At 42.5% G+C, this 22,529-nt stretch overlaps 1 protein-coding gene across 4 annotated transcripts; it reads left to right on the top strand.

Moving 5' to 3' along the window:
* On the top strand, positions 1-19,563 carry lrrfip2 (leucine rich repeat (in FLII) interacting protein 2). 4 transcript variants are annotated; one of them, XM_079229753.1, is made up of 16 exons: positions 1-44; positions 635-746; positions 1,188-1,348; positions 6,391-6,477; positions 12,112-12,153; positions 12,472-12,603; positions 13,003-13,074; positions 13,946-14,116; positions 14,263-14,355; positions 14,786-14,878; positions 15,491-15,589; positions 16,883-17,015; positions 17,212-17,382; positions 17,472-17,551; positions 17,672-17,776; positions 19,024-19,563. In XM_079229753.1, exons 2-16 carry the CDS (start codon positions 716-718, stop codon positions 19,132-19,134), a joined length of 1,581 nt encoding a protein of 526 aa, XP_079085879.1. In that variant the 5' UTR covers positions 1-44; positions 635-715; the 3' UTR covers positions 19,135-19,563. The 4 variants fall into 4 exon arrangements, with proteins under 4 accessions (XP_079085879.1, XP_079085880.1, XP_079085881.1 ...); XM_079229754.1 differs by lacking the exon at positions 13,003-13,074; XM_079229755.1 differs by lacking the exons at positions 14,786-14,878; positions 15,491-15,589.
* The last annotated feature ends 2,966 nt before the right edge of the window (positions 19,564-22,529 follow it).

The raw sequence follows: 22,529 nt of genomic DNA, 5'->3' as shown, positions 1-22,529 counted from the left end.
ACACCTTGGCAGTTGTCGCGGGCTATTTTGAAGGTGTCGCGAAGGTAAGGTTTTATATTTTGGGTGGGGAGTGTGACGGCAGGAGCAGTGCCAGTCTGCCTCTCAGGAGAGTCGAGCTGAGCCCCACTGGCTAGCCAAGCTAGCTACCCAGCTAAACTGGGCAGCTAGCCTTGCGTTGGCTCCCGGAGAATAGCCCTCGCTGCCGGGGGTCATTGCTGGGGAAAGTACGTGTATGAATAGTTCTCGTTTTTGTAAAAGCGCTTGCTTCAGTATAAGCGGAGACATAATTAAGAAAGGTAATGCTAGCTAACTCTTTAAGGAGAATTTCCGAAAGGACGAAATGCTAGTTAACGCTAGCACTCCTCGTTAGCTTACAGTTGAGCTGGCTAACGTGTGTATAGTTAGCTAGCTAACGCTTACAGGGCAGTACAGTGAGCTAACTTTAACTTTTTCTCGTTAAAGTACTCGCTATTCCTTTTCCCAATGACTGCGGTTTAAGAAATAAACTTTGCTTTGTCTGTGGTTGGAAAACTGTGTGAGTAAGTTAGCTGGAGATGGCTGTTTAACGTAAGCTAACAGTAACTTATCATCTTGTTGTCTATTGACCATGACTTATCATTGATTTGTTATCCAGGGTCGCTGAGGGAGGTCAGACTGTTAAGTTTGAGTTATGACCCACGGGGTCCAGATCATCAAATGTCTTCAATGAGTGCTCATGTCTCGCTTGGGTCTTCTGACTCAGATGGGTGTGTTCCCCCCTCCTTGTCTCTACCAGCCAGCCACAGAGCTCTTTTGTTTGTGTGATCTCACTAATATTGTCAAGATGTCCATAAAGTGCACCATCATGTCGATGATGAAGAATACTATAATACCAGCTAATGCAATACTTATCAGTAAACCATCAAAACGATCATTTTCAAATGCATATACTCATTCCTTCTGGAAACATCATTAGCTGTTGTTTATTTGAATGTTGTGTTCAAATGCTAAATTATAAGGCTACAGTGGTCCTGCATGTCATGTTAAAGCTGGTTCATGTGAGCTGCAACTGTTTTTTTTTTTTTTGAGCGAATGAAAGGAGGAGATGGAGTTGAAACTGAAGAATGCCTATTACATTATTCCCACACTTGGCTTTGTTTACAGACCATTGGAATACATTTATTTTGGCTCTGCTTTTTCCCCTGTAGCTATTGACATACACCTCTGTGTATTTTCTGGCCTTGTGCATCATTGGTGGAGCGACAGTTGCAGAGGCAACATGGGGACACAAGGCTCTGGTAGAAAGCGTGCCCCCGTGAAAGACCGGTTCTCTGCAGAGGATGAGGCTTTGAGTAGCATTGCTCGGGAGGTAAGTTCAAACTCCATCATATACACGCTATTTTTCTATTTTGGGTCAAAGTGGAATGCATATAGGCTATATTCTCCATACAGTGCTCTATTCATGGATTGTTTAATCAATGCTAATATGATTTAATCCAGCTCAAATTGTCTGGTTTATCCTTATCCAGATGATGTGCTTTTTAAGCATAGGTGGAAGATTGATTTGTCACTCTCAGATGTTGTTGGTTTGTTCAGCAGCTCCATCACAGCACCATTCTATTTAAAATACACGGATCATGACTATACAGATGAAACCATTATATGCATTAATGATTATTAGTAGCTGACACTGCACTGTGGTGGAAATAGAGCACCTATTAGCTGAAACCTAAATGTAATGTAATGTATATTGCAAAGCTTGAAATGTCTTATTGGTCAATGGTTAATATAGGCTATTTTTATCTATAGTACACAAAATGCTTTGATCATCTTCTAAATGTTATGCATTTCTATTTTGTGATACCTTTCTAAAAAAACAAAAGTATCATTTATGAAATTGGTTATTGGTTTGGAAAAAAATCTAAATCTGGTCATTTTGGGATCGGCAATTTGCGCCAGATTCTTTTTTTGCCAATACTTCCCTGCATGTCCAGGTAATTTGTTTTTCTAAAGATTGGGTAAATTATTCAACTATATTTGTATCTCTCAAACATGAGTGGATCATAATTACTTTTTTGTGTTCTTCAGAAAACCAAACTATTCCTTACAACAGTTATATATTGAGACAACTAACAAGGAGCAGATATATAAGCTAAATTGATTTAGCAAATAGAGTAAACTGTTCTGATAATCAAATGAACATTGACTATCTCTGCATTTGATTGTCTTAAGTACTGCTTTGAAGACAGTTCTGGATAGATTTCTTGAATATTGGGAGCAAATTCAAAAGCAAACTGTTAAATAATGTGTCGCGTGTTAGGCCCGCCTACTAAATTCTCCATTCAACACCCAGGTGTTTGATTTGAAACGTGTTGGTCAGAGTTGTGTCAGCAAATGGGACTCTGACGCATCTACTTAAATGTGGATATTCAGGTTCTGCTGGTTAATGTGTTTCAGCTCAAGTAAGTAGAGACAGCTGGTTTGGACCACAGAGAGATTGACTTGACTTGTAGTGTTTTCATTTTGGGGGGAAAAACACGGGCAGTGGAGAGAAACTGCCTAGCCTGTAGCGACATGCCCTGGGATTATTCCATTTCGTTCCACAGTAGGGCTGCCATTCCTTTGCCTTTTTTCAGAGAGCGAGGTAGCGAACAACATGAAATGGAAAGATCAGTTTTCAGAGTTGTAATGTATTTTTATGTCAGGTGTAGGGAGGGGGGGAAGCCACATTATCTGCAGATTATCTTTGAAGCTGTATGGTCATGTCAAATAGTATTTTGTTTTTACAGGTAGAAAGGTAACACTGGTGAAAATAGTTTTTTCTTAAATATTTGCCCTGGCCCATTTTAAGTACACTTTCTCTGTGCAGTTTCTCATTCTTGGGCACTAAGCACAGGGCTCCATTTGCTCTCTTTATAGTCATGCAGGCCGGTCATAGTAACATGAGTCATCCGACCCTCCCAGCCAGGTTCTGAATTTGAATCTCTGTGTGGAGCAAAGCAGAGATTAGATCAACTGTGCAGGGAGCTCAAGGGGTCAGTGTCTAACTCGCCACCCTCCCAAACAAATCTTCAAAACACTGCAGCTTCTGCCTTGTGTTGTCTGTGGCTGATTAAGAAGAGTTACAGCCTGGCACCAATCACTGCTGAGAATGACTGACTGAATTTGAGCCTACACCTTCAGTGCTGAGGCTTCTTACATTTCTGGCCAGTCAGTCCTTTTGAATACCAGCAGCTTGCAAAGAAATTTGACAGTGTCCAAGTGTTCGAATTAGAGGATCATCTCATTCCCGTTGTCCCTCAGATTAGGATCTAAGGGAGCTAATGGTACTTGAACAAGGCAATCATTGACTTTTCTCAGTGTGCAAAGGGTGTGTGTGTGTGTGTTTTTGTAGAAGCTATAGTTCATAGTTCATATGATTTGATTTGTGATGAACAAGTTATTATTACAATGGAAAGTTTTGCGCTTTCTCTTTCTGTAGACTGCTTAGGCTGCAGAGAACAAAGCACAATGTTTGGCAACAACTAAAGGACTGTCTGTTTGATCTGACTTCATCCCCATTTAATACAAGCTTTTTAACAGTAGCTGAATTTTATTGGACATTTAAAATGTTGTGTTTTTGACGTGTTTCGAAGCAAGCAATGAATGTTTTTAAGGACCAGTCTGATGTCCTTTTAATGTTGCAAAAGAGTTCAAAGGTTAGTTATTTACATAAGATATAGTTGCTTAGTGCACTTGGAGTGACAGTATAGGCCTCTTTTTAAAGTCAATAAATATATGTATTTAAAGAAAATCTAACAGCTTTTTAAGAGCGGTTTTAAACTTGCCTTTTACAGAAGGTATGTCTTGGCTTTTTGATTATTTTAATGACGGGAATTGTTGAGTTGATTAAGCGACAAGCAGTGTATTTGATGTTAAAACTGCTGGGAATTATTGCTCAATAGAATTCTGTATTCTATTAGATTGGGGATGTTAAAGTGTTCTGTTCACATATCAGCACCTTCCTTTTAATATACCTATTGCATGCTTATTTGCTTAAATTTGACTATTGAGATCAGAAATTGAGCAATGTTGACCACAGTACTGAAACCATACCCCACTTAATTTCATTTTGTACTTGTCTGGACTCTGTACAGTGTTTCAGTTTTAATATAGGAATATTGTGTTAATTATTTTCATTATTGATTAATCAGTTGATTATTTTTTGAATAATTGTGTTAATTTGTCATTTAGCAGAGTCCAGAAGTTTTCAAAAGGCTTTTTTTTACTAAACCAGCAGTCCAAGACTCCAAAATAATCATTTAAAATATAATTTGCAGTGCTATAAAACCAGAAAAGCAGTGAATCCTGACATTTCATCGGTGCTACCCTAACTGGGATATTAGGGTATACACAAGTCATTGTTGGGAGCGCTCCAGATGAGCTCATAGGCGATCGCTGGACTCTTATTGCCCAGATTGCTGTAGGTGTGTTTGATGGTGGACTTCTGCTGATCCGGTTACCCTTCCAGCCTCATGATATTGCCGTCAGAGAGCTGGTGCCGGATGGGCCAGGCTATAGATAGGACGGAGACAGAGCGCTCAGCTGTGCTGCTGTGCATAGCAGGTCACACTGTCAGACAGCTCAACAGGTGCACAGCACAGGACCAGCCGTGTCGCTTGCTTTCTCATTTGCTCTCTCTCCATACGCTCACAAATGTACTTCCTTTTTCACCCTGTACCAAGTTTAAATGTGTGGCCATCGGTTAGATTCTAAAATCACACAGAGCGGCCGTCGGAATTATCCCACATTGCATGAACGCTTACGAAATGGCGTTTTACCGACGGTGCTCTTGGGTTTCGGTTTAGTTTTTAAGCAGTTTTACAAAAGAAAATCTTACATAGTTCATATGCACACAAATTCCTTTGTTCAAATTTATTACCGATGATGGATTTCAAGATGTGTGTATTGGCTACTAAATGGGTATTACTGTACATCACTCTGTCCAACTGGATACAGGTCACTTCCCCCTACTATTGAAAGCTACACAAAGTGTCTTTTTGCTTAAAAATGTTTTTAGCAATAACTGGGTTTGACAATTTCCTTTTACACAACACTAAGTGTTTAGGCAAAAAGAATTTGGGCGGTTGTTCATCATGCTTATAAAACAGTGTTTGTTCACTCCAGGCTAGTATTGAAACCGGAATAGCTGATGCCCACAGACTTTCTATTCTGGCTGTGCAGATAAGAAATTGCTGGAATGCTGACCGTGTTTGTCTGCTGTGAGATACTGTACACACCACTTATTGTATTTATGGACTGTCTTTTAGTAACAGATAAAGGGCTGTGCCCCTTAAGCAAGTGTGCCATTCTTTGTTGGTGACATGTTCAGTGTCAGAGCATGTGTGGAATGTAATTGGTATCGGGACGGAAGGATAGTCTACATAGTCACCTGTGGGACTTCAGGGCTGTGGAGGGGGGGTTGCCTAAATTAGCTCCTTCTGCTGAGCTCCTGTTCCTTTTTGGACTTGGTTGGGGCAAAATTGTGTGATTACTCTTCTCACTTTCCCCCCCAGAGGAGAGTTTATCTGGCTCAGTTTGGCTTTGAGTCTGACTTGTTTGTGCTTCAGGTTCAGCTAGTTCTGAAATTGCCTGCATGTTTATCAACCGCGCAGAACCACACTGTTGTGACTCACTTTGTTTTCGCTTGATCCTCTACTTCTCTGTCGGGTTGTTTGTGCCCTATTGGCATCTCCCCTATGAGGTCTGTGACTCAGCCCTCCTGAAACTGATGGTTAGCACATGTTGGTGATGAGGCGTCCCAAGCACTCAGGACTGCAGAGCCGTGGCTCAAGGACAGAACTGAACCAGCTGAGGGCACACCGTACAGTATGAACTCTGTTGAGCATTTATGCTGGACAGTGTCCATATTATACCCTGACCAATAGTGGATTTAGTATATTGTCAATATTTGAGAGTAAAAAAAATCATAATACATCAGACAATATTTTTATATATTTTTTTACATTAAGGATAAGCAAACATTAAGGAACCCCATAAATGTTTATTAATTAAAGACATGCACTGAGTGGAACATTTTACAGTGGAAAAAATATAGTGCTCTCTGGTGAGTGAACTGTGATTAAGCAACTGCTTCTAAATTACCTAAAATATATCTTCGTCATTTCTGTACTGCAGTTTCTTGTTACTTATCGATCAAAATGCACAGATACCTATACGATTATGTACATCTTCCACTGTCTCTTTTCTCTTACAGGAAACTCATTCGACTGTGTTATTGTTTTTTGATTGAAGCTGTTCCCTTCATTGTGTTTTTTCTCTCCCTTGCACTCATTGGGTGTGTCCTCGGAGAAAGGCACCTTACAAGTTTCCAGTAATGGCTAACAAGTGTGTTCATGTTGTGTCTTACAGGCAGAGGCGAGGCTTGCAGCCAAGAGGGCGGCTCGGGCGGAGGCCAGGGATATTCGAATGAAGGAACTTGAGCGGCAGCAGAAAGAGGTATAAAACACAAAGTGGATCTGATTGCACATGATGCACTATCAACCCATCAAGCGAGCTATTGTAATGCACCATAACTGCTGCTCTCAGCAGTACTGAAGATGGACATTTGCTTTGTTTTCTCCTCTATTTCTTTTGTTATTTGTTGTTTTAACATGGACAGTTACCACATTAACTGACTTTGTGTTGGCAAGCTACTCATCTGCCTCCACAGTGCAGAGGAGCTGCTTGGCCTTACGCCTTGAAAGACATTTTTAGATTAATATGACCGTTCATAAACATATACCCACAGAAAGAAAAATTGAAAGTGCTGCATGAAACCAAAACTTCTATTCCTGAAGTGAATGTCACACAGTTTTTTTTCCGTTTCAGCAGTTTTAAGAGAAGTATGATTGTATGATTTTTGTTTTTTCCTGGCACGTCTCCCCTGCCCAGCGTTCTTACATCTCATCCAGCAGTAGCAACAGAAAATGGGGTCAGATCCACAAGTGGATGGTAGGCGAGCACTAGAGGGTTGCAGCCTCTCACCACTAACACAGCCTGTTGTGTGGGATTGAGCCCCAGTCGAGCCTGACCATTTAGCTACACTTGACTCCCAGACTACACTGTACCTCACTGTAGAAGTATGCCTCAGCAGTGTATTTGCTTTGGAGACACTGTAATCTGTGGCATGTGTGTTTTTTGTAGAGCAAGCATTGGCCTTTGACTTTATTTAGGGTGGGTGAGTCTGCAAGCAAGTAGGAGGTTTGGACATTACGTTGTACTCCTCCAACCTCCAGCTGCTTCAGAAAGGATGGAGGCTGTTGTATGTAGATGAACAACTTTTGCATGGAGTGGAACTCTGTGTGTTGGTGTTTTGATGCAAGAAAGAGAAGCAGAGGTTTTCATTGATGCAGTTATGTTGCTTTATAAAAACAGATGAGACCGAAATGTGCAATATTAACTGCTTTTGTATATCACTAATCTTGTTGCTGCCGTGCTTGAAGAGGATAACATTTGTAAATGTTTATGACATCCATTTGGTTATAAACATGATCACTAAAGTTGTTTAGCATGTTTTGGTCTTCGCTTAGCAACTGTTGAGCGTTGCAGTGACCTTGCTCACCTCTGTGATTGAGCCTCTCTACTTTCACTCTGTAATCTTTCCCAACTTTCCTTCCTTACTCCAGGCTGACTCAGAAAAAGCCAGAGGCTCTAGTAGTAGTATAACCAGCCGTCATCGCCGGGTCTGTATCTCCCCCACACACTTCCTCTTTGTCTGTCTATATTTCCTTTCTTCATCTCCTTAATCCTGCCGTTAATGTCTCATCACCCATGTTCCTCTCTGTCTGCTTTTCTACTGTGACTCCATTTTTCCACATCCACAGGGGCTGGATGATGATGTCATGTCAGTCCGCAGCTACAGGGTGCGTAATACATAATAAATCCCTGGCAGTTTTTTTATTAAGACCGCGCTCTCACAGATGTGTGAAAAGCCATTGTTCTTGTTCGGGAAGCATTTATTTAATTAATGCATTTGGGTGCAATACTTTTATTTGGAAGTGTTAATTTGCGTCATCGCATAAAATGGTTGGCAAAGTGAAGATTTCTCCTGATGTTTGCTTTTTGTTTCTTTTTAATTTGAAGTCAACCGCATCATCGGCAACACGTGACTTGGGGTCTAAGAGTCGATCCAATTCCCATAGAAAGGATGTGTTGGTGCGTTGTGAGTGCAGAATGCGTATGTGTGGACTTTGGCAACTGATTGGCAACACCTGGATTCTCAGCATGGAGTTCATGACTAACTTTATTGTGCAAAACAGAATTCACTCCGATTCCAAAGGATGAGCTCGGAAGCAACCGGCTGTTTTCAGATTTAAACTTTCCTTGGCATTTCCACTTCCCTTTAGTCTGTCTCATCTACTTCTGCTCCAGTTATACCCTTTTCATATCGGAGATTTACATATGACAGATTAGGTTATACCTGGTAAAAGACATGTCACAGAGACTTTATTTTCTACAATGAATTCCTCCCTGACTCATATTTGAATGCTTTACTACGCGATTATGATGGGCAACAATTTGAAATAGAATTTTCAGCTTTTAAAGTGCTGGAAATTTGCACCTTGAAAAGATATTTAGTGCAGTTATCACCTAGAACCATCAAACACAGACACTGAAAGCTGTTTTCAACAGGATTACATAGGTAGCGTCTGCATTTGCACCTGTTGATACAACAAACTTACAACTGACTGCGTTTTCAACATCATATTAACAACGTCACACAACCATCTTATTTGGCAGAGGGCCACTTACAAATGGGTTTGGTTGCTTCACTGTGGCCTTGACCGGTCATATAAAAATGCATCGTTTGCTTAATCTGCAGACGTGTTGGATTACTTGTCGCCTGTTGATCAACTAACATATTGTTAGCAAGACGTGTGCTGCTAGTGCGCGCCTAACACCGTCTCAGATGTTTAATCATCATCATTCTTGTGACTCCTGTCCTCTATAGTCTGACAGCCTCTCCTCTAGCTCTGCCCTCAAGACCTCCCGCTCCACTGTACGTACCTATGTGATGATCAGCTGTTTATCACTGCTTCTACGCTTTTCTCCTCGTCCTTTTGTCTCATTTTTGCTGTTTTATTTGTATTTATTTTTGTTCCGGGTTGAACAGAGTTCTGTGTACAATGACCTGCATGGCCTTAAAAGGGCCTCATCCAGCTCCTCAAAGAAAGACCTGCTGGTCAGTGTACTCCTTCAGTGTTTGTGTCTTCTGCAGCCTTACGCATGGAGGCTGTAGACTAATGATGGTGGCTTGCAGTGTTGATTTACTGCTGATCGTCTTTACTCCCGATAAGATCGACTATTCATTGCCTTGTGAAGCATCACGCAGATGTTGGCCAAGCTGTGTTGAATGTGTCCGAATAAGATCGTAGTCTGACCCTTGAAGATACAATTGGTTATGTTGGTGTTTGTTTGAGGTCCCTTTATGTTACTACCCCTCCAGACTGGACTTTACCACGATCAAAGGAACTACAGCAGCCTAACGAAGACCAAACCAACGCCTCCTCCATCCACTTCTACCTATCACCCTCGGGTCGGTCACCCTGACAGTCCTGTCCAACTTTCAACCCTTTTATACCCAGGCTGATGGGGACACTCGGTGAAACCAGAACCAGTTGAAGCAGTATATTACTATCTGCATGGTCTAGTTTATTGGACATGTATATGTCTAACAGACTTATTTTATAACTACAATAAGAGACATTGTTTGTGTCATTAAGCATAAAAGCAAAGAGGAAAATCATGGTTTTGAAGTTGGCATAGTTTACCACTGTAAAACAGTTCTTGTGATCATTTGAATTCACGTAGCTCACTTGCTGACTGACAAAAGTGGTTCTCCACCAGTGTTAAGACATTCGACAGGGACAGCGTCACCTGACCTCCCTGCTCCTCCACACTTTCCCCCCCTAAATGTCACAAAAGTCAGCAAAACATTCATCCTGTTTCCCCTTTCTGCAGCTCTTTAGTCTCTCTCTCCACCTCACATTCCAAGTACAGCTTTCCTCTGTCCTCTGAACTGACATTTCCTGGACTCCCCTCCTCTCCGACAGGCCACCACTTCCTCGTCCTCTACTGTTGGCACGGGGCTGCCTCGCAGTTACAGCATGGTCAGTTTCTGTCCAACAACTCTGCATGCCTCATGTTACCTTCAGAAGTAAACATTCCCCCTCTCGTGGCCACATACATCTGATAGGATGCCCAGGGTGGCTGGGTTTGCTTATATTTAGCTCCTGGACACTGAGCACTTGGCGGTGGCCAGAGAGTAATGCTTCAGTGAGATAAGGGAGACGTTCACGTGAAGCCAGGGCTTTTGTTTCAAAGCACTGAAACAAATGGCCTACTTCTTGTTTGAAATACGTAGTGTTTCAATTTATTGCATGGCCCAGAGAAGGTCTGTCTGCTCTACCTACTTAGCTAGTGCGTCAAAGATTCAAGATTCATGCACCCCCTTTTGCGTTTTGCTGAGCCCTGCGTTGTCTCCCACATGTGCCCTCAGGCCTCTATTTGTGACGACACCGGTCTTTGCGGCTCGGGGTACAGTTCAAGACCTGTAAGTCTTCTGAATGTTTGTCAAGCAGCGTTAAAGCAATGCCACCACCACCACAGCAGCTAACTGCTGTGCATGCGGCCTGACGCCTGTCTCCACGTTGACCCCTTGTGCTGTCCTCCTCCTCCTCCTCCCATCCACAGCCCTCTGTACAGAGCTGGTACTCCTCTGCAGCCAGCTCCACCCGCAGCAGCCCTGTGGTGAGCACTCTAAACCACCGCACCCCCCCGCATGATGTTGGATAACACTACACACGCAGATGCCCGCTATTAACAAGCTTCCCCTTGGCCCCCCCCTCTCGACAACAGGCCTCCCTCCTCCGAGGGCTGATCACCCATACCAGACTGTTGGACAGTGTGTGCATTAAGGGTTTCTGCTGCAGTGCTGTTGCAGGCTAAGATGTTGTAGCAAGATTGTCTTCTCTAACTTCACTCCAGTTGGTGTATTTGACAACATTTTCCTAATTGCATGAATTAGCATCACGTGTAGTGTGAGAGTCTTTGGTGTAATCCAATAATCAGTTTCATACAGAGACTGCTACTGGACATCTATGGATTGCTGTTTGAACAAGTGTGTGTCGTAGAAAGCCTTGGGCATGTATCCATCCTACATTACTTTGACTCCTCATCTTTTGTGTGTGTGTGTGTTTACATGTGTGTGCGTATTCCTCTCAGTCTTCCTCTGATGATGACACTGTCAGCAGCGTGTCCCAGGACCGCTTCAGCAGAGGCCGCAGGGACAGTGTGGTGAGCTGTAGGGACTGGGCTGTTTACAATCTAGACTGATGTTGTTCTATTCTATGACCGTAGTAATCAAAGCTTTGCAAACTGTTTTTTATTTTTATTCTATTTTACTGTACAAGAGCAATGCAGTTTAAACACCTTGACCTTGAACAGTGCTCTCTTCTGACTGTATATTGTGTTGCTTTCCTTCTGTTCCTTTCCTCACTGATGGTCTTTATTCTTTGGCCCTCTGTTGTTCTTTTATTTCTCTGTCCTCTTCCTCTGCGTGTTGTAAGCAGTCGTCTGACTTCTCTGACATTAGTGAGTCGGCTGCTGATTATTTCAGCCGCACCAACCGGAGAGGAAGTATTGTGTCTGACCTTGATGATTTGAGCATTCCGGATTTGGACGCTGTAAGTGGCTAAGTTCACAACAGTGGGCTGAGAAGTGCAGTGGTGGAATGATGCATGGTCAAAAGTAACCTTTGGTTTTCAAAACTCATCCCACAGTGATTTTACAATGTTTTTTTATTGACTATAATAAGCTCAACTGAAGTGGATGTGACTGCAGTGTGCAGTAGCATGAAAGGAAAATCTTCTTTAACAGAGTGGTTTGACTCAGTCAGTGGTTCATTTGCTTGTTTGGTCGTCTACTCTTTATGATCTGTGAACATGCAGAACTTATCCGAGACTCCTATTAACTCCTGGACTAACTCCCCGATTTACAGATGAAGAAACGACTCGAAGCATGACATCACAGGATGGGTGTTCTCAAAATAGTGATGCGCTGTTTTTACAATATTTCTTCTCTTTCTTTCAGCTGGATGAAAAATGTGACAAGCAGTATACAGATTTTAGTCGGGTGAGTGCATCATTATTTAGCTTTTTACTTATTCTTCACTGATCACTAAATAGGAAATGCAGTCAGTCAGTTTATTCTCACACTGAACAATAAGTTGATTTATATGCCATAATAGGCGTCAACCATGTAACCACAACACACACCATTATCTGGCTTTTACGCTCGCAGCCATGGGACTTTACCTCCCCTTTACCTTCCTCGGGGGGATTTGAATTGCACAGAATCGCTGAAGGGCTCTGCAACATCATGGTGTTGAATAACGGGAGTTGTGCCTCACTATTTTTCTGACTGGAGTTTTGTGCTACTTTGTGTTCTCAGCCGTCTTCCCGATGTGCCACCCCCGGCCTCTCGGCAGCCACGTTAGCATCACTGGGCGGCACCTCGTCACGACGGGGCAGCGCAGACGCGGGTAGTGTCTATGACCCCGACACCAGTCTGAGTGAACTTAGGGTAAGGTGTACAATACACACTGCTATACTCGTGACTGTATAAACTGATGAAAACATGCTAGCCTATGAATTAAATTGTACTTGTACCAGATGCCCGTCATCACGTTATCGAGCTTAATGCTAATCCAGATGTCTTCTGCCTAAAAACCTTCCACAGCATTTTCTCTGTTGTGCCCTCCCTGCTGTTCTAAGTGTCTGCTTTAACCGTTTTTTCTTCATGGATGTGACATGTGTCCTGTAAAGCTGTTCCTTTTCAACTTGGGTGCCCAGGTTGGGTGTATGCAAGCAGCTAGATTGTTTTTGAGACGGCAGCACGGGTGCTTTGTTATCTCTCCTTGAAACTCCCCACCCTCTCTGATGCCCCAGTTCACCCAAACCATTCCTTTCATCTGCTCTACAGGATATCTATGAACTAAAGGACCAGATTCAGGATGTAGAAGGGCGGTACATGCAAGGGCTTAAAGAGCTGAAGGTAGAGGGGCTTGAGCTCACAGCATGCCTTCTCTTGTTCTCTGGGAGCAGTTTAGCGTCACTAACACCCCTCCACCCTCTACCCCCTCACTCTTACCTCTCTGTAGCTCCTAACTCCACAGTCGTGTCTTTGCATGCTCCCAGTGTGAATTGCGTACGGTCGTTCTTTTGCATGATCTTCCCTCACTTTTTGTTTTGATGCAACTTGCTGGTCGTGGCCTGGAATTAAGACATTCCCACAATGCAACTGGATTCCAAGTTTTTAAGAGTTAAACATACTCCACCTGCTGACAGATAACAGTAATGCTTTCGATTCTTAGGCTCTCCTACCACTCACAGTGTATGATGGCCCTCTGGCTGACTTCTGCAGTCACTTTCAGTTTCTTCTCACTCTCTGAGAAAGAACACTGTTTTATTGATAAGAATAGATTACTAACCAACCTGATTCCCCTTATTGTTCTTGGTAGTGTGAAACTGCTCTTTAGCGAGATTACTTTACACCATCTTGTTTCCTGGTTGTTCACTTGTAGTTCTCTCTTTCAGATCCCCTTTTCACACCATTGCCTTGTTTCACTCCTGAAAGTGATTCAGCGCATTTTAATTATGATGTGAACAATGGCACCACTTGCACCACACATTTATCACAAATGACTTGTTTAAACATTCCACAAAAGGTGGTACAGAATTATACCTTTACTTAATCTCAGATGTATAACAAAAGAAAAGACATGTGCACTGTGTAATATGTTTGGCCATTGTGTGTTGAAAGGAATTCCCTTTTATGCCAGAGAGCCCAGCTGGTGCATGTACGTATGTGAGCTGTGCTTTAAACCAATTTTCTCTGTTTATTAACATGCTCCCACCCTTTTCAGGAGTCACTTGCAGAGGTGGAGGAGAAGTATAAGAAAGCCATGGTATCGAATGCACAGCTGGACAATGACAAAGGCAACCTCATCTATCAAGTTGACACGCTAAAGGACGTCATAGAGGAGATGGAGGAGCAAACTTCTGAGATGAAGAGAGAGCTGGAAGATAAGACAAAGGTGCAATTGGCTGTTCAAGAGAAGTTTTGAAGCTTATTGTAGTATTAAACCACATGTCAGAAATCTATTTCATGTAGGTAAAAAAAAAAAAAGCTAAATATTGGTATGGTATTGTTGTGGCTGAAATGTTCTGCTTATGGTTTCAGGAACTAGAAAGACAAAAGCACACGTGTACAGTCTTGCAGCATAAACAAGAAGAACTGAAAGAGGGAATTCGCCAGAGAGATGAGCTTATAGAGGTAAGGCTGCCGGCGCATTAGAAAGAGGAAAAAAAAAAACAGTTTCTGCCAGCATGAGCCCAGCAGACTGCTATTCTGTCAACACATTGAAAGGTGTTACTGCCTCTGTGCAGGCTGCAGGAGGTCTGTTCTGCAGGAACTTGATAAGGATTGATTGGCACTTGCCTGCCTCTCCTCTGTCCCTTCTGACATTTTTCTCCGTTTCATTGTCCTATCTGACTCTGGACACTATCATTTCCTTCTTTCTCAGCATAATCTCCTCAAATTAGTCTCTTCTCGCCGTGTTGCACCTGTGCCTATCTCTCATATTTGTATCTGTATGTGTTTATGTGCATTTTCAATTCTTTTGTCTTTGTTCCATTCAATTATTCCTATTCTGTTCTTTTCCCGTACTGTGTCATCTTGTTACTGCTCCCAAACGTCGCTCCAGGAGAGCCAGCGAATGCAGACTAAGTTAGATGGCCTCACCAGAGAGGTGTTTGACCTGCAGGAAACGATAAACTGGAAGGACAAAAAGATTGGGGTAGGAGGTCCCACAGGGGTGCTCCGATAGAACATGGGAGGCAATAGATGGTTGTGCTATAGACATAGTGTCCATCCACCTCTTTTGCCTTTCATGCTGTCCCTGCATGTTGGAGACCCTTTAAGCATTGGCACACACCTGGTCACATTCACAGTTTGGAATTTTGCATGTCAAAGTAACAGGGTTTTCAGTTTGATCCCGTAACCTCCGCTCACAATGCAAGTACACTGGCACTGTGTTAAAGTCTGCAGTGGGCAGCCTGTGAAATAAAACTAGTTTTATTTAGGTGTGCAATGTCAAAAATATTCTAGCATGACATGCATGTTCCACCTGTGGATCAGTTTATTTGTTAGGTCATGAAGTCAGACTCCTAGTGATGAAAGCATCATACTTAGTCAAAAAGATCTACCTCCTCACAGATTCTGTATCTTCAGTCCCTGCGATCTTAATCTCCTCATCTGTGTGTGTCGTTTGTTTTAATGTCCTTCTTGTTGGCCTGTGCATGGGAGACGTCTCGCTGGAGCATGTGGTGTTGCATGTCTGTCCACAGTGGATCAAACTTCTCCTCTGCCTCTTCTCCACTCTCTTGTCTTTTCTCGTCTGTGTGGCCAGGCCCTAGAGAGACAGAAAGAGTACTTTGATTGCATTAGGAGTGAGAGAGACGAGCTCAGAGATGAGCTTGCTGACATCAAGGGGAAGGCCAAAGTAGAGGTAGGTCTTCCTAACGTCCCAGCGGAAAATACAAGATTAGAGGAATGAGTTGCTGGCCCGAAACCTTTTTTCCCGCATTTTTTTATACTTTTCTTTTTGGTCCAAACTAAGCCAGTTAAAGCTAGCAGACCTGCTATTGTGTTACACTTTTTACTTAAAACCCTTTGTTATTATTTGCATTTTATTTTCGTGACAACTTACTCACTACTTGCTGGTTTTCCATAACTCATTTGGTACATGTACTTGACCATGACTACAGTGTACCACATCAAATTACTGGTGGAGTTCTTATTTATAATGGGTATGCATGTAATGTCACTGCACATGGATGGCATTACATTCCTACACTGGCAAATACACAGTAGTCGGCAACTTTTGTGCATTCACATGGTAAAAATGCCAAAGAGATGCAATGATTGCAAATGATGAGAGATTTTCAGAAAATCCAGACACGGCTTTAGAATAGGAATGAGGGTCTTTTAGTTTTTTGCCTTCAGGCTTTGGTTAATGCAACTTTAGGCCTCCAGTGTTAAGCTACATACTTAATATATCTATCAGGGACCCTGATCTTTGGCTACAGGAGTCCTGTGGCATCATCCTCTCTGTTGCTGGTGTGAAGACACTCACTGCTGTGCAGATCAACACCGTCTGGTACAGAGGGTGTTGTAATTCAACTCATTTGAAGATGCACAGCTGATTACGTTCAGCTGTTACTTACAATTAGCGGTCGTTTTTAGCTCGTTCATAACAACACGCTATCGGCATAAGAAGCACCGCATGGCGGTACAAAGCGGTCTGGCTGTGGCTGAAGAAGGGAAGAGTGAGTTTACTGTGAGCAGGCCGGTTGAAGAAGTCACAATTCTGCAATGGCTCGTGTAGACCGCACGAGCAATTCATCTGTTCATCCTTACTGGCAGATGTTTTAGTATTTTACTTGATTTGAGTAAATTATAACCTCAATTCTGTTTCAATCGCTCTGCTGTACAATAACAATAGTTGGATTTTCTTGCTTATCGGCAAATAAAATATCAGCCACAGTACTGTATATTGTACATCCCTACATTTGAACATGCACAGACAACCTGTTCAGCTCGTCGCACAGATCATTGTCATTTACCATGGCCGTTACTTTTTCAAGATATCAGTTTACCCTCCATTCATAGCGGCCAACTGTTGTTTTGTGTGTTCACTCATACATGGTGAGGGCTGTGGTATATTTAAAAAAAGATATCAGTGCATACCCTATAGGTTATTTTGCCAACAGAGGGAGTAACGTGTGTTCTCTCATCACAGAAACACGGGCTGGTCATCATCCCAGACGGCACTCCGAATGGAGACGTCAACCATGAGCCTCTGACCTCAGGAATCACTGTGGTCTCCCAGGAGGCCGCCCAGGTGCTGGAGTCTGCAGGAGAGGGCCCGCTGGGTGAGTCGGGGATAAGACTTCTGTCCACATGAACGCTTCACATGAAGGATAAATGCAGTGATCCGATGGGGTGTTTATTTACAAGCACCAAAGCTTGTCATGAGAAAAACAACTCGGTTACATTTCAGTGCATTTTAGCAGTTCGACCGGTTTCACAAATTGCATCCGCCTAATGCATTTTCCATCTGTCTTGTAGATGTCAGGCTACGAAAGTTGGCAGAGGAGAAAGATGAACTGCTGGCTCAGATCAGGAAGCTGAAGAATCAGATGGAGGAGGAGAGACAGAAACACACAAAGATGGACAGTGCATACACAGACGGGGAGAGGATGGAAAACGGTACAGACCTACACGTTATTGAGATGCAGAGTAAGTGGGCTCCTAATTCTGTATCTGATCACACATTGTTTGAATGCTTGTACTTTTTTAAACTTACTGGTTTCTGTTTTTCTCTGTAGGAGATGCCAACAGACAGATTAGTGAATACAAATTCAAGCTTTCTAAGGCAGAGCAGGAAATGGGTACAATGGAACAAAATGTAAGTTTAAAAGAAATGCCAAACTAGTAGTAGTGAATTATAGAAATATAATACACCACTATGATACGATTATGTACGATTTAGGGCTCCCGGGTCACCAAATTGTACTCCATTTTCCAGATTAACAGACTTGAAGGGCAAGTGACCAGGTACAAGTCATCAGCCGACAACTCGGAGAAAGTAGAAGACGAACTTAAAGCAGAAAAACGGAAACTTCAAAGAGAGGTAAAGAACGACTTAATAGTGCTTTGTAATATGAAACTTGAAATGAAGAAGGCTGAACCTAACTCTCCCTAATCACAGAGGTCTATCGTGATAGGGAATTGGCCCACTCAGTTCATCATATCTCTAGTTAATTGTGCTTCTTGCCAGACCCTCTATTATGCAAGAGAGCAGACTATAGTGTTGCTTTTTATAACTCACAGGTCCAGTCACAGAGCAAATGGGATTTCCCTGAACGATTTGATATCTGTGACTATAATGATGTGTCGTTCTGTTGTATTAGCTGGTACAGAGCCTCCTCTCTTGGAATCTGCATCGGGTTTTTACATCTAGAAAAAGGGCTTGGACTGCTACACATAAATGTGAGAAGTCTTGGATTTCCACATATTCTCATCCAACGGGAAAATCCTGATGTTTAAATCTGAGTCTTGGCTGAAAATAAAATGGTTCCAGATTCTGGGATAGACTTTGGTCGTTTTAATATTTGTAGAGATACGGCGTGGCTTAGATGTGTGTGACACGACACAGAGAGGCGACTGCTTGTTGAAAACAGCGACTCCTGAGGAGGTTAGCGAAGTTGCTTTAATAGCGTCAGTTGTATTAGAACTAGATAATATGTATTCATTGAAATAGGAGTAAAGAAGGACACTGAAGGCTTTTCACCATTTAAAAAAATAGATTTTCACTCTTCTCCTGATTGGTATCAGCAAGAGTTTGATTGACAGATGTTTTATTTAAAGTGCCCGTTCTCAGGTGGTTCTGTGTAACAAACCATCTGGCAAGTCAGGTTTACCAATCTTATCCTCCTTTCCAAATAAGTGTGAATGTTTGGCACTGTGTCGGTATATCTCTGAGAAAACAGCTATGTGACAGTGATGGGGACACATGACCCCTTCAGCCCTCCCCTGCACTATTGATGACTCATTATCTGTTCCTATACAGTAGAAGTGTTAATTATTGGTGAGAAACGCCAAAGTCTGATCATTTCAAAGACATGTGAAGTGTAGCTCCAAATCTTCCATTCAGGACGTGCAGTACATAAAGCAGCACACACCGCTGTCAGCCGTCTGTAGGGTCTGCACACATTTGGAGAGGTGTGTGTTGATAGTCCTGATTACGGGTATTACCCATAGAGTCCACTAGAGGGCGGAGGGCGAAATTTAAGACCTCGATCTCATTGGGTCTTTCCAGGCGAAATGAAGGTTAAATACAAATGGAAATGAAAACTTCTCCCCTCTGTTCCTCCACAGCTGCGCACCGCTCTAGATAAGAACGAGGAGATGGAGATGACCAACAACCATCTAGTAAAGCGCCTTGAGAAGATGAAGGCCAACAGGAACGCCCTTCTGTCACAGCAGTGAGGCAAGGCAGCGTCACCACAGAAGCCCTTAAACTCGCACCTCAGACCTCTGACTGCCATATTGCATCTGGAGCACATTTCCATTTTTAGCTGTAACACTTTAAGAATTGTAGCTAACCAAAAACACTTTAAGAAAAACTGTAGCACAGGCAACAAACTGAACTGTGTCTTCTTTTTTCTTTTTTTTTACCGGAAGCAATGGTTTTGTCTGGTAGTGTTTTTGGAGGGATGACTCAGAAATGCAACTAATAAAACTATAAAGTTGCTGGGAGATGCATCTGAGGAATTTTCTGGAGTCACTACTTACTTTTTCAGAGCTTTGTATCCATGAGATGTTGTCTCTCTCTGGCTGGGTGCTTGGCTGTACTTTGTTGTTTTTGATAAGTTGCATGAATGAGTATAACGATGCTTTTAAACTATTCAACCCTCACGGCTGCTCCGGCCTTGCACCTTCCCAGCTTCCCCCCCACACAGTGAAGTGCCTTTTCACACTAGGAGACTGGGGGTTCGCACCGCTCAATGAAACAGTAATTGTTTTTAACAGGTACAGAAAGATGTATTTAAAAAAAAAAAAAAAAAAAAAGGTGCATTTGTTATTTGAAAAAGATGTAAAACCAACTGTTTCTGCTGCGGTTTCATTGAATTTTTTTCAAATATTTAAAAGATTTCTTGAAAATAAATGTGTAATTTACAGATCTATGTATACAATCTGAATCTTTTCTTTTTCGTTATGCAGTTTTTCCTTTTACTACTTTTCCCCCGAATCAGTGTCATTATTGTCAGTGTTGTTCATGTAGCCTTGGTTTCTTAACTCTTAACTTCGTAACTCTTGTTTTGTTGCAGCTTTAAATCAGTCGAGGAAAAGACATATACACATTAGATTTTCTTATTCATTTACTCTGGTTTTAGTTTCAGACCGTGACTGGAATAAAGAGATGCACCGTTATTACTACAGCAAACGTCATGGAAATAAATTAGCCGGTTTCCTTCATTCCATCTTCCATGCTTTTAGGTCTTTCAGACTTGTAATTGTCCGAAAGTTATTTGGAAACATTAATGGCCGAGTTAATTTCCTTTACACAGACCTCTGATTCCTTCCATGTGTTTTAGACTGACGGGGAACACGTAGCTGGAATAAAAGGCAGGCAAGTGTGCTGGCACATTTTGGGTTTCGTAACAGGATTTGTGACCCAATTCTAATTTTCCTGGCAGCATGTTCCAATTCGTACTTTAATAAAACCCATGTGTAGCGTTGGCACATTTCAGTAGGTTTCCAGAACAGGGATTTCCCGTGGCACCATGGAATGTTTTTCACTCAAAGACAAAACACCTGAAGCCTCGTCTCATACAAAGTATTTATTTACAGAACAAATGGAGTATAAAAGAGCAGCGTGTGTTGTGTGGTTGGTTTGGTGATGGGATTTAGCACCTCTCGAATACTTTGTAAAGATCCGGTAAGTTGCCGATCTGCAGCACAGTGCCGTCCTCACTGAAGGTCTTCGGAGGACTCGAGAGGGTTCGGAATACTTTGAAAATGATGTGCTCGAATTTCCAACGCCACGAGTTCACCTCGCACTGAGTTCAGCTCTTTGTCATGAACGTTGTTGTCCAGTAAAAGGAAGTGAAAGTGCGTCTCGCACTAGCATCGTGTTGAATGTCATACCTGCTCCTCTCCCGGCTCGGCCTCAAAGATGTGCTGCTTCCTGATGGAGACATGCTTCATAACCAAGGGTTTTGTTTTTAAGAGTGGTCATTCTCAAATCCCACTCTAAATTATCACAGTGCTTTTCAAAGATGACACTTTATCAAGCGAAAAAGAGTATTGAATGTATTCAAACAAATTACCTCAACAATTAATCATATTTTGATGAGGGACTCGGCGAGCCGATGGAGGTCGACTAACACACACACACACACACACACACACACACACACACACACACACACACACACACACACACACACACACACATCTCCAGAATAGTCCAGATGTAAAAACCTGTCTCCGCTGTGGAACATAGTGAAAATGAGTATCCTGTGAGTATCCTGTATCACACTGTGTGTGTGTGTGTGTGTGTGTGTGTGTGTGTGTGTGTGTGTGTGTGTGTGTGTGTGTGTGTGTGTGTGTGTGTGTGTGTGTGTGTTATGGCTGAGAGTGACCTGAGAGGCCCAGCTAGCTATAGCCTCTCTGCTGGAGACTGCCACAAAACAAGCGTTGTTGGTACAGAGCTCCAGACACCAGAGACACACACTGGAAACAACTTGTATGTGCACTCACGTACAAAAAATACATACAGTACAGAGAAAAATGAAACGTGCTGAAAACGGCAATAAACTTAATTAAAGTCACAGTAAGTCCCACGGCAGAGTTTCATTTTACAGTTACACCACAGCCTTTAACTACAAAACTCACACAACACTTCAAAATGTGGATCACTGTCGCTAACAATAGCCACTGGGTGGTTGGTCAGGCTATTATTATAGGTGTATATGCAGATTACGTGTGACTGAGAGCATGTCAAAAGCAGTTACTGGAGATGGTGGTGAGCTGGAAATTGTAACTTTGCCTGCAAAAAAAAAGAAGCTAGTTGAGTCCAACTAAAACACTGCCAAAGCCACTGGATCAGTGTTATTACTCCACCAATACACAGCAACAGGAAGACATCATCATCAAAGAGAGAAGGGGGGGGTCAGCATCATGACCTCCACTTCTGACTGTGCGCTCTACAGGGACCAGTTGGCTGACGTCAGCACCTATCACCCCTCAAGCCTCTGGCGGTGTAAGAGTAGCAGCAACTGTTGCCCGGACTACCCCGTTCAGCATCCCCGTCCCACAGCCGGACACAGAGGAGGGAGTCGACTCACCGAGCACGAAGCGGAGAAGTGAGAGGAGAGGTGGAACATTCACGCACAGCCTTTTTAATCTGGATTTTTTTTCCCGCCTCTTTAAACTCCACTTTGGATCGTTTCGGACATTTATCGGCACTCGTGGATTTAGATTTTGTATTAATTTCAACACTTAAATGGCAGCTTTGAGAATGATTCCTTCCCACCTATTCCTGCTGATGTTGAACTGTTTCCTGGGTGCTGCATCAGTTAGGATCATCAAAGGGGACAGCTTCCTCCAGCCTTCATCGCACCTGTTCTCAGAGGACTTGGACCAGGACATGATCATTTCTTTGAACATTTATTTGAAAATATAAAATCTACAGAAAATAAATGTAAACATAAATCATCCATCGCTATGAAAAAAAAGTTGATATTTACCTTTTTAATAAGAGGGTTCATACCTGGCATCCTCTCTTCTCTCTCTCCTCCTCTCCTATCTTCCAACCTCCTCTCTCCTCCTCTCTTTGTAAAAACAAATAAAAAATGACAAATAAATAAAAATCTTTA

This window comes from Taurulus bubalis (assembly GCF_910589615.1).
Source record: "Taurulus bubalis genome assembly, chromosome: 14".
NCBI classification, from domain to species: domain Eukaryota; kingdom Metazoa; phylum Chordata; class Actinopteri; order Perciformes; family Cottidae; genus Taurulus; species Taurulus bubalis.
The sequence above is the reverse complement of the archived record's forward strand: the minus strand, read 5'-3'. Positions and strand labels throughout refer to the sequence as shown.

What these genes read in the sequence shown, in the direction of transcription:
- lrrfip2 (XM_079229753.1), top strand. Translation starts at nt 716, where the DNA reads ATGTCTCGCTTGGGTCTTCTGACTCAGATGG. An exon ending in AGAGAGATGAGCTTATAGAG is followed by an intron (nt 14,356 to 14,785) that starts GTAAGGCTGCCG and finishes ACGTCGCTCCAG; the next exon opens with GAGAGCCAGCGAATGCAGAC. An exon ending in TGCAGGAGAGGGCCCGCTGG is followed by an intron (nt 17,016 to 17,211) that starts GTGAGTCGGGGA and finishes TCTGTCTTGTAG; the next exon opens with ATGTCAGGCTACGAAAGTTG.